Below are 22,057 nucleotides of genomic sequence, written 5' to 3'. Positions count from 1 at the left end.
AGGGCAATGGGACTAAAATCTCAAAGACCCGAAAAAAAATGTAGTTCTGAACCAATTTTCTATGACACATATCTGTCAAGTACCACGACTCCATGCCCTTACAATCTGTCGTATTTTCCCTTACGAAATAAAAAATAATCTTGCACCATATATATTTTTCAAACGTGTCTATTTATGTAGTTTAACATGTTATATTCTACATGTGTTTCGTCATATCATATATATTGTTAATTAACATTTTGTTGTGAGATACTGAGTTGCTCGACATGAATGAGGTTTATTATTAAAAAAAAGTTTAAAAAATAAGTAGCTTGGACGTTCACTGTAGAAGGAAAAAATACATGCAAATATAATTAAGTAGAATTTTCTTATTCCTTTTAGTCATCATCCTTCCGATCTCCACTTTCTTCCACATCCTCTCACATTTAGTGACCCTATAACTAGGGTTTGTGAGACCTTTCTTATTCAAATTATTAATTCATTTTCGGCTATTGATGGTAATATACTGATTAAAGGGATAATCATAAAACCTGTCTTTTTTCATTTTCTCCTTTATACTTACTTTTTTTTTCTTTACTTCTTTATACAACATAATAATTCGTAATATAATGCATCAAAGCAAGTGAGCCGTTTGAGAGCCGGCTCTCTTTAATAAGTTGAGCCGAAAAAGCCGGTTCTCTAAAAAGGGACAGATTTCCTTTCACTACACAACTACCACAGAATGATGCATGATGGGAAATCCCCAGGCGGCAGACGCATGCACACAGTGGAATCAAACCGCTCACTTCGTTTGCAACGAAAAAAAAAAAAAAACGATACAGAGATAGAGGCTTCCGCGGCGAACTCCTTTGACTTGATTGATTTGCCGTTACGTGATAGTCGGTGTATACCGGATGGTACCCATAATTGACAAATTTGCATTTTTCCATACAGATTTTCTTGTACGTCGTACATGTCTTAAATTGCAAAATAAATGTACTTTGTGTGGCAAAAACTTACAGGTTGACAGGTATGATGATAATTGACATTAACTGCAATTATATTCAGATCTAAATAAATTAAATTATTATTCACACATAACCTTTGGTACTTTGAAATGTGGGGAGATTTGTTCATGACATCTAACCAAACCTACTGAAATCAAACTCCGTTAAATTCTAAAAATCCTATAAGTCCAGCGGTCACCAATGTGGTCCTGTGGGCAACCGCTGAGTATCCCTCTGACAAGTTCTAAAAACAGCCCAAAAGACGTCTTAAATTGGTTGAGGAAATATTATATCCAACGAAGATGTTGAAAATATGTCTTTTAATGACTTTATTAGGACCAAATTTGGACAACATTGCATGGTTTCAACACATATCTATTTCATATTCACGAACACTACCTTTTTACACATTAAACAAACGCTTTTTTACAGTTAAAAACGGCTAACGATTGACTTTTTCGTTTTTTCTTTTCCAATTTTAACAAAAAATTAATAATTTTGACTCGAGACTGGCATTTTAGTCAAATCCAATAACAGAGTGAACATTTGTCCGCACCAATCTTGCGGACTTCAGTCCATCGACAGGGAGGGACAGAACCACGGGCACTCCAAGCCTCATGGTTCTTGTGGGCCAGGCTTCTTTGCCAAGAGGCCAGGGCCCTGGGCTTTGGCCTTCTTTGTCCCCATTGTCAAAGGGGGTAAATGACAGCCAGGGCTTCCTTTTGGACCGCTGCCCTGGAAGCAGGAGCCGGGAAAAAAAAAGAGAGAAGGCAGGCGTTCTCGTTTGAGCTTTCACATGCTGAGTAGGTCACCTGAGGCGCGTCCTGTGACCGGTCGGTTTCCTGAAGACACTTTTCAAAATAAAGTTCACCAATTAATTGATTAATTGACAAAATGTCATTGCGACACAAAACGGAAAAAATCTTTGGCATGAATCATTACAACACACATAGGCACTTAATTGCTTAAAAACACTCTGGGGGTTCAAAACTTTATTATACAGCTAGAGTCTGGTCACTTCCTGTAGGTGACAAAAATGTCAGTCCATGAGCACTGATGTGCATTGGTATGTTGGTATGTGAATCATTTGAGGTTCCTGCTTTTTTCAGCAGTTTTTGGTTGGTAAGAACAAGGGGGAAATGTATTTGTAGCAAAAGTTTTTTTTAAGTTATTGCCAACTTAGGTGCCTAACTTGTTTGGGTGTTTGGGCAATTGGGTTGGCCATGGTCCAAAAATCTTTGTGTTTTTTTTTTTGCTCCCCCCCCCCTTTTATTTTCTTTGTTATTGTATGTGTTTGTGTTGCTGTCGGTCACCCCTCTTGAGGGATATGACCAAGGTAGATAGATATATTCTGGAAACAGGTTGTGTATGTAAATAGAGTGAGCGATAAAATCATCTTTTTATTGTCTAGAGGTTGGCATGACCTATTTTACATGGCTTATTTTGGACTGAATAATGTCTCAAATTTATTTATCCTAACATTCAACATCTAAAAGACAAATTTAGAAAAGGGTCATCTATATGGTGCCCACGGGCGACAGCTGAGTAGTCAGTCTGCAGACCAATTCTGAAAATAGCTCCCTGGTGATGAGTAATTGTAATTTTCAAGGGTATTGTATTTCCAACTGCCATGAGAAAACATTGGCATGATTAGTGTCCTCAAATATGTGGTCAATTATTTCAAAATTCAATTAAAAATAGCCCATGATTAATCTATGTAAACTACTCTATCCCTTATAAATAACAACACCTCAGTAATATCAATTTCTTATTTTATATCCAACTTGTAGCCAATGCGTGCAAAAAAGAACCTCTCAACTTTAAAAAGGTTTGTGACCTCTACAAAATTCAGATATTATGTTCATGGAATTTGATTAAATGAATATATATTTTGATCAGGGTGTAGCCAGAATGGCACCTGAAGTAATAACCAATCATTACCCAGCCTCAGAAGACGTGTTAGGTTGGTTATCTAAAAATCTGAATATTAATTTACAGCAAGTGGCAAAATGGCCACCCCCAGATTGGATTAAAAATCAAAAAGGCAGTGAGATTTTGAAGCTTGACTACTATTAAAAAAAATTCTAATGATATTTCAATAGATTTTATTTTGATTATAATCTGAATTAGTCATATTCTAAAAATTATGCATCGTATTTACAGCATATATATTTTGCCTTGCCACAATTGTTGTGTTTCAAAAGGTTTTGCCACTTCTGTACTACTGTTTCATAATAACTAAAAGAGGTGGTTTGGGGTGCACCATATAATGATGATGCATGAAAATTATACAAAAAGAAAAAAAACTATTGAGTTGTGATCTGGAACAGTGACAAGATGTGCAAAAGACAAAATTCAAAAAACAAATAGAAAAAGGCAACCACTTGGTCCTACATCTAACAGTACAATAGGAAATCACATTAATTACAAAGTAGTCTCTTTATTTCTCTCAGTTAAATCCACAGAAAGGAAAGTTTATAGACCGTAAAATGTCAAAACCTGGATGTAAGGAAGACAGTTGTTCGTATGAATTACTAACACACATTTTTTACACTCTTGCGTGGAAATCAAACCTTTTTTTTCCCAACTGCATAGGATTTAATAATCTTAAGATTTCTAAAACACGGTTATTTGCAGGACATCAAGTGTTGTAATCATCTGTTAGAGTGCATATTCATTAAAGCCATTTTAAGTGAAAAAAAAAACTCTTGAAAAGTCAACTTCTACCAACACAATCAGTTTAAAATTCAATGATGAATCAATTTCATGCTTGAGGACGATGTTTAAATCTCTATATGGTTCATACCTGTATTCTTTTTTTTTGTTTAAACTGAATGTCAGTAAACTATACAAGTCACTTGTAGACAAGCAAAACTAGCAATGGACTGTTTCCTTCTGAGCTTGACCTGTGCTTTACCTTAAATATTTTTGTCATCTAAAATAATACCAGTATGTTGAAACACAGAAATGCATTGTTCATTGTGTTCATCTGGAAACCCATACAGTACATATTGGATACATGTGCTGTGGTGGATACCAGGGCGTAACAGTTGCAAGGTCATGTGCATAATAAACATGTAGAATACAATTAAGCATAAACCTATTCTTCTATTCTAATATTTGTTCTACTCTCTTCCATATTTTCTGTAACACTATACTCATACCGATTGAAAATGTGCTTCGAAATGCAACACAGCATTAATGTCTGCAAAATTTCTTCATTTTATGGAAAAAAAAAATATATACAAAAATGCTGACATATAGATCCTAATATACGACTGATAAAATAGTCTATGTAGTATTTGCTACACCTCAATTGCATAAAAGATTCAACATACCATTACATGGTAGATAATATAAAACAATAATTTAAAAAACATTACATGTAAACACAATGGAGCATTTTGGTTTATAGCAGCAGAGGAAACCCTACATGGAAAACTACAAAATAATAAAGAAAATCACGATAGTTCAAGAGGACGGGTTGTGTGCTGACTTCATTTTATAATTGCAACTTCATTTTACTTAAATAGCATGTGCTGGGATTGAAAATTAGCTTATGTAAGACTTAAGAGCAGACATGTCAAACATACGGCTCGTAGGCTGGATCAAGCCCGTTGGATGATTTAATCCGGTCCGCCCTAAATTTCTGTGTACAGTATGTCAAAAGAAGAAGCAAGACTTTAGGTCATTTACATAAATAAATGAGAACCGATAGTGCTTTCTGGCCACTAGAGAGCGGTGTTGAGTTTAGCCTGGTGAATTGGTTCAGGTGTAAAACTGCATTTACTCAACTGATTGAAATAAGTCAGTAAACATTCAATGCCAAACATGAACATATTTTTCCCCATTGACTGTAAATAAATGTGTTGCATTTAAAAAAGATCCCTTGTCATCCGTGATTATAGGGTGGGGGGATGACTGTGTGTGCGCGACTGTGATAAGCTGATGTATGCTGTCATGTCAAACAGCTGGGCGGGAGTACAAGTGGCCACCAAAACAAACTTTGAAGCATGGTGCTGGATAGCTTTCAGCGGCTTGTTACATTGAAAATAAATTATTCAATTAAATCGGACTCTGAGGAAAGTCAGAAGGGCGCAAAGGAAAGGTGATGACTGGCAGGTGCTCCGTGGGGGTTATCAGGTTCAGGAAGCGACATAGGCGGCGTAGGGAGAGAAGCTAAGAGCGAGGCTGAAGCTCCGGCCTACTGCTACAGCTAGGTTAACATTAAGCAACCCACGCCGAGCCTGTGACTCACCTGCGCAAATGCATTACCCAGATGACCTGAAGTTACAACTCGTAGTAGTTCTGGTCCCCATTAACCATGATAACCGAGGGATTATTGTGTGTAAGGGTGTTTACTAATATACGCTGAATAATAAAGCATAGTACTGAGAATCAAATCTAAAAATTTGGAGTTCTTTTACTGATCCGGCACGCCTGACAGAAAATCTGGATCCAGCCCCAGAGCCAAAATGAGTTTGACATCCCTGCTTTAGAGACACTGTTAGTAAATGATGCTATATAAACCTAGGGTAAAGTACACATAAAATGGCATCAAAAGATGAAGCAATAATAGAACGGCTCACTCCGTGAGACACTGGTGCAGGCCGATGGAGCCCGAACCACCCTTGACGTAGGAGAGACGCAAGCTTCCGTTGGGACCGCAAACAGCGGCGATGCCGCAATTATTCAGCGATGGGTTAAAGCAGGAGGCCGTGTTGGTGTTTGTTTCTCGGAGAGGAAAAGGCTTCATGGTGGAGAGGATCAGGGCCAGGCAGTCAGCTACTTTCTTGTTAGGGGCACACGCCAAAGCTGGGGTGTGACCTGCAAAGGGGAACAAAAGGTTTCGGCATCTTGCGAGTAGGGCTGGGCATTTAATTTGTCAATTTAAAATGTACTAAATCAGAAAATCAAAGATAGGAATTCAAGAGGTTAAAAAAAAGAATCAACGAAACCTGGTGCGTGTGATTTAATGAAAGGCTATGGGCACTTTCCTTTTCTTTTTTAATTAGTGCATATGATGATGAATGATTCCTTTTGCATTAAAACCAATTTCATATATTTCTTTAATATCAATTCAAATTGCAATTGTTCGGAATAGTGATGCACAATATACTGGACTGTCTCAGAAAATTAGAATATTGTGATAAAGTTCTTTATTTTCTGTAATGCAATTAAAAAAACAAAAATGTCATACATTCTGGATTCATTACACATCAACTGAACTATTTCAAGCCTTTTATTATTTGAATATTGCTGATTTTGGCTTACAGCTGAAAAAAACTCAAAAATCCTATCTCAAAATAATATTAGAATACTTCCTCAGACCAAGTAAAAAAATAATTTTATAACAGTAAAACTAAATCAAACATTTGAAAATGTCCATTGATGCACTCAGTACTTGGTTGGGAATCCTTTTGCACGGATTACTGCATCAATCCGGCGTGGCATGGAGGCAATCAGCCTGTGGCATTGCTGAGGTGTTATTGATGCCCAGGATGCTTCGATAGCGGCCTTCAGCTCATTTGCATTTGCAGGTCTGGTGTCTTTCATCTTCTTCTTAACTATACCCCACAAATTCTCGATGGGGTTCAGGTCAGGGGAATTAGCAGGCCAATCAAGGACAGTGATGCCATGGTCAGTGCACCAGTTACTGGTGGTTTTGGCACTGTGGGCAGGTGCCAGATCATGCTGGAAAATGAAATCCTCATCTCCATAGAGCTTTTCAGCAGATGGAAGCATGTAGTGCTCTAAAATCTCTTGGTACACAGTTGCATTTACTCTGGACTTGATAAAACACAGTGGACCAACACCAGCAGCTGACATGGCTCCCCAAACCATTGCTGACTGTGGGAACTTCACACTGGATTTCAAGCAACTTGGATTTTGCTCCTCTCCAGCCTTTCTCCAGACTCTGGCGCCTTGACTTCCAAATGAAATGCAAAACTTGTTTTCGTCTGAAAAGAGGACTTTGGACCACTCTGCAACTGTCCAGTGCTTCTTCTTCATAGCCCAAGTCAGACGCTTCTTCCGTTGTCTTGAGTTCAGAAGTGGCTTGACCATGGGAATACGGCTATTGTAGCCCATTTCCCGGACACGTCTGTGAACTGTGGCTTTTGATACCTGGACTCCAGCTTCAGCCCACTGTCTTTGAAGCTCCCGCAAATTCTGGAAGCGGCTCTTCTTCACAATTTTGTTAAGGCTGCGGTCATCTCTCTTGGTTGTGCAGCGTTTCCGGCCACATTTTTCCCTTCCAACAGACTTTTTGTGGATATGCTTTGAAACTGCACTCTGTGAACAGCCTGCTCTTTGAGAAATTTCTTTTTGTGTCTTACCCTCCTGATGGAGGGTATCAATGATGGTCCTCTGGACAGCAGTCAGATCAGCAGTCTTCCCCATACTTGTGATTTAGTTTACTGAACCAAGCTGAGTGTTTTTAAGGCTCAGGAAACCCTCGCAAGGTGTTTCGAGGTAATTAGATGATTCAGGTGATTAGTTGAATAGCCTTCTTGTATACTTTTTCATGATATTCTAATATTGTGAGATAGGATTTTTGAGTTTTCTTAAGCTGTAAGCCAAATTCAGCAATATTCAAATAATAAAAGGCTTGAAATAGTTCAGTTGATGTGTAATGAATCCAGAATGTATGACATTTTTGTTTTTTTAATTGCATTACAGAAAATAAAGAACTTTATCACAATATTCTAATTTTCTGCGACAGTCCAGTATGTCTGATCCTACCAGTGCAGATAAAATTGTCCTTCTCTAGACTGATATTGATACAGATAACCAACATGATATGCAGACTACTCTCTACATCAGGGGTCTCCTACGTGATGCCCAGAGGCTCCAGGGCGCCCCCTAAAAACACCCGAGTATCCCGCAGACAGGTTCTGAAAATAGCTCACCAGGGGTAGGTCATTGCGATTTTCTAGTAAATTTGATTTCTAACGTCCATGATATATTAGTGGTTGACTTAACTTCTAATAATTACAACCCGGTGATAATATAGCAACAACATAAGTCATAACTTGAATTGTTATCTTAGAAATGCATAACAAAATCGCAGCCCTTCGCATCAATCAGTAACAAAAAATTGCCCTCAGTTTGAAAAAGGTTGGCGACCCCAGCTCTATATTTTTTTCACGTTAGACAAAAATAATTCTTAAAATATCGAAAAAATATTTAGATCAGAAAATATAAATACGATTACACAAATATCTACCAATAAGTGTAAAATATATGAAAAAACAGGCAAAGTTTTAACACAATATTTTAGGTATAGTAAGAACAACGACGCTTTAAACGAGCAATCATTTCGGCAAGTTGGTTAAAAATGTGTCTGTATAGTTAAAAAATACACTAAATATAAGCAGTCATGTTTTGTGTCTTTTTTCCATGGTTTTTTCTGCAATGCCATTATATAGCACACTTTATAAGCGTATAACTTAAAAAAATAGTGTTGTGTTTTTGTTGTTGTAGGACAGATAAATATGGCTTTCTTTTTTTTTAAATTATCTGTTCAATAAACATATGTCCCGTAATTTCTATGCATTCCTAGTTCAGACTGACTGATAAAATCGAGATTTGATTTTTTTGGTCCATCTTCTCCCGTCCCTTTTAATAGGTTCTGAGACATAATATGCTGTAATTATTATTTAACACAAATTGCTAACCTTCAACATCCACAGCCATGACTGCTGCTCCTCTGCTAAGTAGCACCTGTACAACGGTTGCCAGGCCCTTCCTTGCTGCAATGTGAAGGGGCCTGGAGCGGCAAAGGGATGTCATTATCAAATCCAAGCCAATAATTGGATATTCAAAAAAAGTCATCACGAGTGGCTAAACAGAAGCCAACTTACATTTGTAGTGCACTATTCGTGGCATTTATGAGGGTATGGTCACTAATTTCTCCCAGAAGCAAGAGGGCGCACATTTCATGACCCTGTAGGAAAATAAGTTAAAAAAAAAATTATCCTTTATATACAGAAGAGAGCTTAACTGTATTGCTCTTAATACAATTGGGATGCAAACATTAATGTGCCATTGAGTGCCAAATAATTCATGCGCTTGTTTGTGTGTTTGACCTTAGTGCACGCTAAGTGAAGGGCTGTGTTATTATTGATATCCACGAGGCTCAGGTCTGGCTTCGCCTTGTGCAGCAAGAACTCTGAAATGCACAATAGAAATATAACTTTTCTTCTTTATGTGGGGGTCTCCTGTACAGTGACCAGTTACAGAAAGAAAAACATGTATTATTCTAACCATGCAAATGGGGTACATTTATAATAAATAAAATGGTCATAAACAGAAATAAATTGTGATCAAAGTTTCCTGCTGGGATTGATGTTAGACAGGAGATATGTTTACACAGTGAAAACACGCGTACCAACAGCCGTGGTATGTCCGCAATCAGCGGCTATCATCAAAGCGGAGAACCCCCTCTGGTCTGCGGCGTCAAGTTCGGCCCCCTTGGCCAATAGCATTTGGAGCCCTGGAACACTTCCAGAGTATGCAGCAGCATGCAGCGGTGTCCTAAAATCGTTTCATTTGGTGGGGTTATGATTAAGATTCATGATTACTACTTAACGACAATGCAGTGTTTCCCATACATATGGAGATTAAGGCGGGCCCGCTAGGGTTAAATTGTCCCCCCCAGAGTCTCATAAACTTGTATTATCAAAAAATACAATATTTTTAAATATATATGAATGTGAAGTTATTAAAAAAAAAACTTTTAGATTTCCCTTTCTACAAATGATTGCAAACGCCAGGGTGTTTTATTTGTGCTACACATCTCTGTCAGAAGGAACCTTCGTCAGTCAGCCCCACAACTCCATGCTAAAATGCGAACCCTTAACTCAGTTGTTGCGGGGTTTGTATTGCCTCGCCTGCACTGTAATCAGACGTCTGGGTAAAATTTTACATTGGCAAAAGTTGTGTTTTCCATGAGTTGAACATTTGTCAACTCTCGTAGACCAGAATTATAGCTTTAGCAGAGAGCTGTCCGCAGAGAAAACCTGCCCAGGGCCTTGTCGCATGCTGCTGGCGTTTTCGAAAGAGCGTAAAAATGCAGCCCTGTTATTGCAAGCAATTTAAAAAATTCGCTCAGGGCAGGAAAACCTTTTGGTGGACACAGGTCCCAACTAGCTCTTAAGCTGCACATCACAATAACCTCCTGTAAACCATCAAAGAAGAACCAGCATCCTGTCATAACAGAAACCGCAAAAGCAGCGGTATTGATATTTAATACTGAGATCTACCAAATCACCAATAAGAAAAAAAATTGAATTCAATTGAAAAATCTTATCAGTGATTTGGTCTGATACAATACCATAAAATACTAAAGCATCAGCATCTGAACATCACTAGTTATTTTTAGTCTAATGAGATGACGGGCAGATTTTTTGCATTAAATAACCGTTTTGTTTACAATGCTTTGTGGTTGTGACTTGTGTCATTGCATTTCATAACTAGTGTATTTATGATTCACAAGAGCACACATTCATCATAGATCTAGGTTCTTGATTTTGCTCTAAAAATTAACCTGATCTATGAGTTTAATTTAAAATGTCCAGGCGAGCATAACCCTGGACACTATCCACCCACCCACATCTCCCAATTTTATAGGAAACACTGCACTGTTAAGAAAAAGAGGTTGTGTTTTTTTTTAGAACATTTCTTCAAGAACATAGTTACCTTCCTTTAGCATCACTAATTTTAACTAGTTGTAGGCCGACTGTCTTTACAAAAAGTTCAGCAGCAGCATCATACCCTTTAATTCTGTAAAAGCAAAAATAAAAACTACAATCCTTTAAGTTCATAAAAATGATTTCCAGCAGAAAACAAAATAAATAGGACTCACAAAGCACAGTGCAATGGGTTGAAGCAATTTCCTTCCTGGTTGCCAAAAAGCTTGTTTTCAAGTAAAATGTGTAAACATCCTTCATGGCCTACAAAAGACACACATGTACAAATTATTTTATGTTTTGTTACAGTAAGGATGTTTTGGATTCGTAGCAATAATACAAGCCTCCTTTAATTGCTCTCTAATTAGTAATGAACCAACCGAAAAATGTGCTACTTCCTGTTATTTATTACCATGGTAGGCTGCCCAGTGAGTGGGTGTGAAGCCTCTGTAATCCAACATGGAATCCAGCGGATCTGCTTTCACTGCTGCTTGTAGCAAATCTTGCAGTATCCGCGTGTGGCCGCAGGAGGCAGCAAGATGGAGTGGCGTCCTTCCCTGAGAGTCTCGACATAGAGCAGAGGCGCCGTGTTCCAATAAAGCTGTTGTACTGTCGCTGCTACCGAGCATGGCCTACAGGGAAAATGACAGAGAGTAATAAATATTTACAGCAGAGGTGTCTAAAGTTTTTCCTGTATTGTGAAACATCACGAATGAAAAGGGGCATTCTTCTTGTTTTAGTTTAATTAGTCATTAAATCGAAATAGTGTTCTAATATTTTAATTAAGGATTTTACCAAATTTATGAATTAGAATGAAAATGTATTAATTTATTTTCAAAATTATGAAGAGTGAGTTTGCATTATTGCAGAAAAAAAGAGCACACTTTTTTAGTATATACTCTGGGCCACTGAAAAATGTCAGGGGCCACCAATTACCCCCTTACCCAAAGTTTGGACATTCTGTTTTACCGACAAAACACACCCACGCAGATAACGTACAGCTCGGTGTAATGCAGTGAAGCCCCTTTTGTCAGCAGCATCCGGATTTGCTCCTTTCTCCAACAAGATGTGGACGCAATCTGTGTGGCAACCCAGAGCTGCTAACATGAGAGCAGTCCTAAGAAAAAAAAGCGTGTAAATTTAGTTTGCAGGTGTTATGGACTGGAAAGCATGTCAGCCAAGTCAAACAAAATTCTATACACGCACATTTTGTTTGCGTAAAAGTAAAAATATATACATGGGCTGGAAATCAAAAATTTCTTTTGCTATACGTAATGGCAAATTTTCTAATAGTCCTACCAACATAATGAATTTATGGCTCCAAAACACCTGTCGGATTTTTTTTGTCAGTTATTTCGACAGTCTAAACCTAGTTTTGTTGGCACAACATGGTCACGTTGGCATACGGTGTATCATACATTCAAGGAGACAGACTGTCACAACCTTTCAGTACGATGAAATAATGATCATCATTTGTGTAAATGTTAAATATACCTATATAAGTATTATTATATAATTATCTCTTTGTAAGATGCTTCACAGGTCAGTCTAAACACACTTGGGTTTAAATTAACCAAAATTTAGGTTGAAAATGGACCATCCCAATACTTAGGTTGATTTGATCCAACGTCCTGTGAATTTGCAGAAATAACTTCCCCCCGAAAATTGAATTATTTAGTTTAGTTGCATAAGAAGTTTCAACAAAGTTTTTTTGAATTATATATTTTTAAAAAATTGTCCATTTTTTTACTCAACAGTCTGGGTAGTTTTGTTTAGAACAACACAAACAATAGTCTACTTTTGTATCAAACAACTCAGAATAATGGTTCAAATTGACCAAAATATTGAGTTGGTGCCTCTTACCTAATTCTAAAAGTAAGTACAAGATCACAATACTTTCTCTCATCCAATCTATGACCTATTAGTAAGCTAGCATAAAAGAAAGCAAATTGTGTTGATGTAAATGGCAAAATGCCAACGGTCCTCTGGTTTCAAATAAAACAATTTAAATACAAAAAAAAATAACTCACTGTCCTTGTGTGTCTTGGCTGTCAATAACACCAGCACTGTTTTCTCTATTCACAAGCAAAAGAAGACAGTCCACATGGCCTTCTGCGGCTGCAAATGCATAGAACTACCTTAAGCAATCAAAACATTTGCCGATAATAAAAATGCCTCCTTTGTCGGTCCAACCTGCTGCATGGAGAGCCGTCCTCTTGCGCTTATGCTCCTTCAGAGTGCAGGAAGCTTGATGTTCCAGTAGCACCTCCACACACGAGGTGAAGCCCCTTAGAGCAGCGAGGTGGAGGGCGGTTTGCCCCTCGATGTCTCGCACATCCAGACTGACTAACGTTTCACACAGCAAACACAGGGCCTCTCGATGACCGTAATACGCCTGTCAGCATGACACAAGTGTTGCAAGAGGCAGCTGCCCGCAGACCACAAACAAGATATCAGGATGGATTGACACCACTCACGGCTAAGTGCAGTGGACTAACGGGGATGTTGCTCTCAGCCTCTTCCAGACAGTTGAAAGAAATCACCAGCAGCTTCAAATGGAAAATAAAGAAGTAAACATGAAGTAGCTTAAATGATAAAAATGAACTAAAGCAAGGTTGGACATTTAAATTGAGCACTGACCATCTCCAAATGCTGCTTGTTGCCGTAAGCTGCTGCATAGTGGACAGCACTGTAACCTTTTGTGTTCTTGACTGTTGGATTGCCTCCATTGTCCAGCAAATACTCCAGACACCTGAAAAAAAGGACAACAGCCAAACATAGGCAATGTAACAATCATTTTTCATTTAAACTACTGAAAACCAAAAAGATCATCTATACGTTTTTACTGATAACTCTCAATAAAAATGCCACCTGTTTTCAGAACAATCTTTATTTTTTAGGCCCTTTCCTAATTAACATGTCAGTTCTACAGGGGCTAATATAAGGGTGAAAACTGTTCATATATATTGCCCCGAAAGTGAAACTTAAATAGGAAGTCAATCTATAACACTGATTAAAAAAAAAAGTTTCACTGCAAAAACAAACAAAAAAAATTTTCTGACTACTTATTTTATGTACACTATTAAACTTGGTAAAAAATAAAATGACCAAGATTATTTAAAATTAATAAGTATTTATTTGTTCTGGTTTTATTTCACTAAAATTACTTCTTAGAACAAATCAGGAAATACAATTTTAAATTATCAAAATTACGAGCCATATGAGATAACTTAGCTAATATTTTTCTATTACTTTATTTATATTTGGAACTTTTTTGCTCATTTGAATTTTTTGTTGACAAAAAAAAAATCGGCCGAAATGAGCCAATGTATCTTACAGAACAAATGACAGCTTAAAATAAACCACAAATTATACAAATTCTTATTTTACAATTTGTTTAAAGAACATTTGCTTACTAAAATAAGAGTCAGCAGAACAGTATGTTTTGTATTCTTGCACATCTTAGGTTGGAAAAATCTCAAATGAGTAATTTTTTAAAAATTCATTTGAGGGGGTGGCCATTTGCCGTTGACTAAAATTTATCTAGTATGACATCATTGTTCTCAGTAAACATAAAAAGATAATTGGTTGACATGGGTTGTAAAATTTTCGTTTATATACACCTATATTTTTAGTTTTATTTTGCTGTGGTTTTGAACTTCTGTACCTTCTTAATAATGCGTTACCCTTTTGCAACTAGATCAGATGACCATTAAACTTTTCAAAAATAAAACAGTTACACACAGAGAGGCTTCTTGTTCCTTTTCCAATCTGGAGTCAGAGCTCGTCTCCCCTCTAAGCGGAAAGATGAAGAACATTTTTCTTTACCTTGCACATTAAACCAAAATAAAATTTTGCTTGTTATTGCTTAGGACTTCACCCGAAGAAAGTGTGTGATGCAGCAGCGTAGTGCAGGGGGCTGCAGCCCATCAGGTCTGACTCGTTGATCTCTGACCCGCCTCTCACTAGCGTGATTGTACACTGGCTGTTACCATTGACTGCAGCATAGTGCAATGGAGATCTGTGGGAGGCAGATGAGGAATATTAATAACCTGTCTCGGCAACTTTGAAGAAGGGAATTGTTTACCTTCCCAAATGATCCTTTACGTCAACTTCAGCTCCATTGTTAATCAGCATATTAAGACAGTCCACATTTCTGGCAAAAGCACATGAAAAATTCATTTTAACGGAACATTTGTCTGTTAATGTTTAAGATTATGGTTGAGTGAGCTACCCTCCAAATGCAGCTGCATGCAAACAGGTCCTCCCGAGTTCATCCTGTGTGTTTATATCGAAGCCAAATGATGGTGTCTGGGAGCCGGTCGGAGAGTGCATAATGTTGTAGTATTGGCCTATAAGATACACGGGCAAAAGTGCTCTTAAGTAAATGTTGAAAGTAAACGCTTCCTAAGTTTCAGCCGTCAGATGATTTCTTACCATTTGTGAGCAACTTGCGACAAGAGTCGGAATAGCCATACAATGCTGCCATGTGTAATGGAAGCATTCCATCCATCCCTTGCCTGCAGATTTGGTTGATAAAATGAAAAGGTGGCAGAATTCTATAACAAGCCATTTGAACACGTTAGTACAGTAAGTTTCTTTGAATGTGTTTATTTGATTTCACACCATTTTATATTACTGGCTATAATTGACTGCATAATAATACTTAACTAAGTGTGTATTAAAGTATCTGCTAAAAGTAGTCATTATCACTGCAAATACTTTTTTTAATGAGAAATCCACACAAGTATGGGATTATGACGTTTAAAGAAACCATCTGATGTTTTCTACAGGTAAAAAAAACATACAAGCGTTTTACTTTCTTCGAAGGAAGCAGAAGCATTTAAAAATTTGCAGAAAAGGTTTTGGCAGTTAAAGCGTCCATTAAATAATAACAAAATATAATTTGGTGAGAATAGCTTTCACCATTAACTGGAAACATTCAATTTATCTTTTGAAATCTGTATTTTTTCTCAGTTAAAATATTGAAAAGTCTCACCATCATTGATAATGCAACCTCATAATATATATATATTTTTTTTAATTAAAAACATGCCCCCATTTGGCGGGGTTTTATAAAAATTGAGATGAGTCGACTGATGATGAATAAAAACAAAAAATAACAGTTGTTCAATTGACAAAATGCTCTACACTAAAACATAAATAAAAACTAAATCCATTATAATAACTGGTACTGTACTGACAAAAAAAAACTTCACCAATATGTATTTTATGTATGAAGAGTGGTTATCTTTTGCCCTTTCTTAAGTTATTAACACATTCAGAAGCATTTAAAACTCAGTACATATTTACATGAGTATTCTGCAACTATTTAAAAAATATCTCCTACTTGGCTTTGTCAGCCCCATTCGTCAGCAAAGTGCTAATCAACAATTCCTGGCCATGTCGGGCAGCAACATGGAGAGGTGTGTTGCCGTACATGTCGACGCAGTCAACTTCACCACCTAAACAAAAGATTGAATTAATTAAGTAGACCACCCGCTCTAAGATGAAGGAATCTTTTAATTTCCTTACCGTTTTGGATAAGAATTTGGGAGCCTGTGAATCGGCCATGCATAGCGGCCAAATGCAAAGGGCTCTTTCCTTCTTTACTCTGTTGAGGAATTATTTTAGTGAGATAAGATGTTTCGAGGAGATAATTTCCTCCGGTTTCCGCCCCGCTGACCTGCATGTTGACATCAGCCCCGTTATTGACTAGCAGCTCGGCGCACAGCACGCCGCTGGAGGATGCAGCGGCTAAGTGCAGCGGTGTGATGCCGTGACTGTTGGGCTGGTTGATGTGGGCACCACAATTGATGAGCTCATAGGCCACTGTCTCCTGGCCCGTATGGCAAGCCATGTGAAGTGCTGCGTTCCCAAATGTGTTCTGTTCATCAGTCTTGAAGGGAGAGCATTAGGGGGGTAAAAGCAAGAGAAAGGGAGTCCTCAATTAACCCTAAATAAGAAATCAATTTTACAGAGACTTGACAACTACCACTGGGAATAGGTCCATATTATATATCATTAATGAATTTCGTTTCAGATTTAAAAATAATATATTTTTTCACGTTTTATCTTTACTTTGCACTAAAAGGAGAAGCCCTCCAAATTATTTGTAAGATTGTAGGAATCACATTAAAGCCAATCATTCATTATTTTTTTGGGAGTTAAGGGTTGTACAATGCTCTAATAGTTTAAAGGATTGTGAAAAGTTAAGTTATTAAAAATTGACAGTTTTTAATCTTTTCAAGATATATCTGTCTGAGTGGGAAATGTGATTCAAAAATGTCTTAAAGGTTTTTGGACCCCTGAGAAATAATCCTGGCAGGAATAACATGTCGACATGACTACAGATTTATTTTATGAGGGGTATGCAATAACACTTTAATTCAGACCAATACTAAACACACGTAGTAGATAGCAATACCAGATACTCATTTCAAAAGTACATATAATTTGCACTTCCCACTAAAAGATGACATATATTTTCGAAGAAGTGCATTTAAACCGCAACATGCCGTGTTTCCTCCATTCAATAAAAATGTATCATCCCTTTGGTTTCAAAATTCTGAGTGTAAACCGGCCACTTAAGTGCACCTTTAAATAAGGATGGTACTCACCCATTCCCAAAGATTAAAAAAAAAAAATGGGTAGTACAGTATTGGTGCAAAAAACATCCTTGTTTTAGGACATGGTTATTTACAACAGCTACTACCCTTTGTGAACATTTTGCTTGGAAAAATTCATCATCATTCAATTTGCAATAAAATTACTTTGTTAAAATGTAAAGGGTTTCTTCAAAATCATTTGTCATTGATTTTAGGGGGAAATTTATGTAACAAAAATTGACGATATGAGAACATTTAGAATTTAAAGTACTTGACAGAAAAAAAAATTCATTAACTGGTAAAAAAAAAGAACCTATACCTCCACTCCAAGTTCCAAAAGATATGTGACCACATCTAAATGTCCGCTTATAGATGCAGCATGCAGCGGTGTGTAGCCATATTTGTCTTTGCAGGATACATCAGCACCGTGAGATACCAACATCTTCACAATGTCCAAATGTCCTAAGGGAAAATCACAATGTAGACAATTCCAGCCACTATTCTGCAAAAAATAAGTTTCCGTGACTTTTTAATTACCAAAGTAATGAGTGCAGATTTACATTACTTATTGTAGTTTATTATCCGTGAATATGTTGACATGAGGTGACTTGCGCTATGCATATTTTGACCTTGTTGTCTTGTTGATATACTTTTTATTTATGGTCAACAAATGGCCACCTGCTATAGTCTCTTTCCGTTTGTGTTACAGAGTGATAAACACCAGCATAGTGAAGGACAAGAAAGAAGTGTGAACACACGACAACAGAGCCGTTTATTCGGGATCACATGTTATTATCAGGGGAAATAAACAACGTCTGCAGGCGAGGGTTGTACGGGGTTTTATTTTTAGTTGCGGGAACTACAGTGCCCTTTTTGTATAAAGAGTCACAGAAACATTTCCACAATTACCTTCCAGGAGGTCCAGATTTATTATTTGCGAATGAAGTGCAATTTTTGTAATCATAAATGTGGGTGTTTAATTTGAAATATTAGTAAATATAACAATAAACTGATTGGGTGTCTATCACCCAAACTCACCTAGATATGCAGCCCAGTGAATTGGCTGCCTTTCCTTTTTGTCTTTGCTACTTGCGTTGGCACCCCGGCTAAGAAGCAAATTCACCATCTAAAAACAGTGATGTAAATTAACGCGAACAAGAACACATCAGTGAATGCCTTTTTAAAAGGGTACCTCTCCATGTCCACTGTGTGCTGCGTGATGCAAAGGTGTTCTTCCTGAGCGGTCGTAAACATCCAGACTGCACATATGAGGTATAAGAGATTCAGCACAGCCTGTAGCCCAGTTTGCCGCAGCCATGTGGAGCGGCGTGTGCCAGAATTTGTCCCGTGTGTTGATCTCGGCGCAGTGCTGTAACAGCAGCTCCACAGCTTTCTGGAGAGATTTAATAAAAATTAAATATCAAGGGCATTTCAATACAAAACTTTTTGTGTGATTTTTTTCTTAATAATTTGATTAAATGTGAGGGGGTTAGGGTTGTACTTCATTTCGAGAGGCAGCTGCTCGATGCAATGGAGTCAACAAACCCTGGTCTTTAGCATTGACATTGGCACCTATTGGATTAGAAACAAAGCTTTGTGGTTTGTTTTTAAATTGAAAGCAATATTTCCATGATTTAGACCCTATTAGATATTTCAGTTCATACCTGCGGTGATCAGGAGTTCCATAATGTGAATGTTGCCAAGGTAGGCAGCAGCATGAAGGGGTGTGCTTTGTTCATAATCCTGTGTAAACATGACTTAAAGCATCAAGCAAGAAATGTTGTAAAAATGAACTCCCCCCCAAAAAGTGAACATGGACGGAAATTACCAATGAATTGACATCTTCTCTATAGCTCAACAAAAACGTCACTTCATCTGTATTTTGGCTGAAAATAGCCTGGATCAGCGGACTCTGAAAAAGCCATGTGAGAAAAATAGTATTAAACAGTTAAACACAACTCAACGCCAGGACAACAGTAGAAATTAGGTCTTGTAAGTCATTTATTACGTAATAAGCAACAAAATATTCAGAAAGAGCTTAACAAATCATTAAATGATTCATAGTATATAATAAAAAAAGGTAATGTGCAAAACTGAAAAGATAACTCTGTGCCCCCTACTTCTTTCAAGTAATTTATCATACAATAAGCAACAAAATATAAAGAAGTTTATCAAAACATTGACTTATTAATACTATGCAGTACAAAAACATAGCGTGTGTCGTGCAAAACTGCACACAAGTCTGACATAACTGTGCACTCTCTTCCTTGCAAGTAATTAATCAAGCAATAAGCAACAAAACATGAGGAAAAATCTTATGAAAGCTTCTACTTATGAATTTTATGCATGCAAAAACATGACATGCAAAACTGCACAAAAGTCTGAAATGATAACTCTGTGATTATCGGATTTTTAACTGGTTATCCCCCCCCCAAAAAAGCTACATTTTTTATTGAAAATTGTAAGTGCACTTATGATATACCTGTCAACTTAAACGTTTTTCTCGTATTATATACGTATGGTGTGGGGTTCCTCTAGTTATTGACAAATCATTTTTTATGCAGGATTTCTTTTTTTTTCCCCCCATGTGTTGGTGTGATACATTAACCAATAAGGTCACCATTTAATGTGGAGTGTCTTGGGCAACTACAGCCTGGTGGCGCCCATACTTCTCCAGGCCAGCCTTTTGCTACTTATAAACTGAATTTACTGCAAGGTGGGTTAGAACTAATGAAGATGTTGAAAGAATTTTTTTTTTTAGTAAGTGAAATAAAATTGTTTGCAAGTTATCTTTTTCATCCAACGTAATATGTCTTGCTGGGAGTAAATAATGCATTGTGTTTGTAAAGTTTATTATTGTATTAATAGGGTAACTGGCTGAGGTCGACAGCTATGTTATGAATGTTATATCAGAATTATTTTTAGGAAATCGAGTGTGACGTGTACACTATCAGTAGCATTTCTATCTCGACTTAACTAAAGCACAATTGTGAAAAAAAGATCAACTGTGAATTTAAGCGTAAATATTTCTACACGACGTTTTTAACAGTTGTCGAAGCCGTAAGCCTGTTAGCAAACTTTGCTCGAAATATCGTCTAGTCAAGCGACTGTTATTCCAAGTTAAGAAACAACCAATATTTTAGTCACCACGATAAGTTTATGTTACCTGGTCCTTTATATCTCTACACTCCATTCCTCAAATCTCCTCTTGGCTCTTTCATTCACGCCTTGTGTGTGTACATGATATTCATCGGCAGCAGCTTGTTAGCCTTGTTAGCGAGTACGTTAGTGGTGGGTGAGAACATCTCGCGAGATGTCACAACAACGTGATGACAAGTCTAAATGATTTAACAGGTTTATCCATTTTCCCGACAGCTGAGACAAGTACAGTAACACGTTCTAAACTAAAAATTTCTAAACTCAGATATTTTGGAAATTTTGATGGTTGTTTTGTTGCAACCAGTCAGGGGAAACTTTTGTTACAGTCTGTAATATTTAGTGCCACCTAGTGGTACGGAAAACTTTTATCCAGTTAAAAAAACATTGAATGCCGGGCAAAGATACATGAACTATCATATCAATGTTATTTTTTATATACAAAAAAACACAGTTCGAGAAATTTGCATTTGTTTTACACCGTGGAATCCCCACTTAAGTCGGCGCCACGCTCGTTTGGCATCCTGCCGCCACGGTATGCCATGTATCACTGGCTCTCGCTCGTAACAGACAACACAGTGTCACCTAGCGGTCAAAGAGTATGTTGAAATCTTTTGTTTTTCTCTGTTCATAAAGACCACTTTAAACAAGATTAGATTCAGTTTACGAATGCAAAAAATCACAAAACTTAGAAAAAAGGGTGTCTAATTATTGTAAATTAACATTAGTTCATTTTTCTTTTTTTTGAGCAATGCTGCCGCTAGTTTTATTGCATTATTTTCATTGCACTAGTTTCATTAAGGAAATTATATTCTATGGTATTCTGAAATAAATCTATCTGGTAGCCTTTATTAAGTTATCACAATAATTATTTTCGAAGTTGATGTACTACACTCTACACAGGCTGTAAAGTACAGTACACTTGTCAGATCACTGTGTAAAAAGAACAATGCAGCTGTTCCTTGTGTATTGACTTTTTGGAAGAAACATGTACAATTCATTGACCAGGAAAAAAAAGTATTTTTCCCAATTGCTACTTATTAACGAATTAAAGGAAATTTTGCTTAAATAATTCATAGGATTTACCCCTTCGAAGTTCATATTGCGAAAAGGCTTAATGAAGATATTGATGTAAAATGTAGGGTTTTTTTTTCCTGCTCATCATTAAACTGTAACACATTTATTTTGACACTGCCCCTTGGTCAAAAACCCATCCATCCATCCATTATCTGCACCGCTTATCCTCAGTAGGGTCGCGGGGGTGCTGGGGTCCATCCCAGCTATCTTCGGGCAGTGGGCAGGGGACACCCCAAACTCGTTGCCAGCCAGTCGCAGGGCACAGAGACAGACAACTCACTCGCTCATTCAAACCTGGGGAAAATTTGGACCGGCCAATTCACCTGAAATGCATGTTTTTGGAATGTGGGAGGAAACCGGAGTGCCCGGAAGAAACCCATGCAAGCACGGGGAGAACATGCAAACTCCACGCAGGAAAGCTGGGAGCCTGATTTGATCCAGGGACGCGCTCACCACCCAGCCGCAGTGATGCCCATTGGTCATAAACCTCTGGTGAGAAATCTGTATTTTATATCTGATAAGATTGACAATGGTTTCA

The 22,057-nt window shown here is 37.4% G+C and overlaps 1 protein-coding gene across 3 annotated transcripts; it reads right to left on the bottom strand.

Annotated features, from left to right (window-relative positions):
* Window positions 1-3,410: 3,410 nt before the first annotated feature.
* On the bottom strand, window positions 3,411-20,596 carry LOC148364474 (serine/threonine-protein phosphatase 6 regulatory ankyrin repeat subunit C-like). Of its 3 annotated transcripts, none has more exons than XM_088338568.1 (28): window positions 20,453-20,596; window positions 19,115-19,198; window positions 18,951-19,029; window positions 18,788-18,858; window positions 18,479-18,679; window positions 18,325-18,412; window positions 17,606-17,748; window positions 16,365-16,577; window positions 16,214-16,292; window positions 16,029-16,143; window positions 15,116-15,237; window positions 14,913-15,030; window positions 14,766-14,834; window positions 14,559-14,699; window positions 14,423-14,473; window positions 13,319-13,430; window positions 13,156-13,227; window positions 12,872-13,073; window positions 12,709-12,796; window positions 11,678-11,795; window positions 11,091-11,310; window positions 10,855-10,942; window positions 10,689-10,772; window positions 9,379-9,524; window positions 9,077-9,159; window positions 8,852-8,934; window positions 8,666-8,757; window positions 3,411-5,813 (listed from the first exon to the last, which is right to left on the bottom strand). In XM_088338568.1, exons 1-28 carry the CDS (start codon window positions 20,477-20,479, stop codon window positions 5,572-5,574), a joined length of 3,231 nt encoding a protein of 1,076 aa, XP_088194694.1. In that variant the 5' UTR covers window positions 20,480-20,596; the 3' UTR covers window positions 3,411-5,571. The 3 variants fall into 3 exon arrangements, with proteins under 3 accessions (XP_088194694.1, XP_088194695.1, XP_088194693.1); XM_088338569.1 differs by having other exon boundaries at window positions 15,116-15,198; XM_088338567.1 differs by having other exon boundaries at window positions 15,116-15,198; window positions 16,214-16,577.
* Between the last annotated feature and the right edge of the window lie 1,461 nt (window positions 20,597-22,057).

The sequence above is a fragment of the Urocampus carinirostris genome, chromosome 6, assembly GCF_059441175.1.
Source record: "Urocampus carinirostris isolate Australia breed hairy pipefish chromosome 6, RoL_Ucar_1.0, whole genome shotgun sequence".
Taxonomy (NCBI): domain Eukaryota; kingdom Metazoa; phylum Chordata; class Actinopteri; order Syngnathiformes; family Syngnathidae; genus Urocampus; species Urocampus carinirostris.
Note: the sequence above shows the minus strand (reverse complement) of the source record. Positions and strands in the feature narration are given on the sequence as shown.

Coding starts and splice junctions, on each gene's coding strand:
- LOC148364474 (XM_088338567.1), bottom strand. CDS start 20,479: ATGGAGTGTAGAGATATAAAGGACCAG. Junction 19,199..20,452: donor GTAGAGATATAAAGGACCAG/GTAACATAAACT, acceptor TGGCTTTTTCAG/AGTCCGCTGATCCAGGCTAT. Junction 15,199..16,028: donor AATGGGGCTGACAAAGCCAA/GTAGGAGATATT, acceptor CCAAATCTGCAG/GCAAGGGATGGATGGAATGC.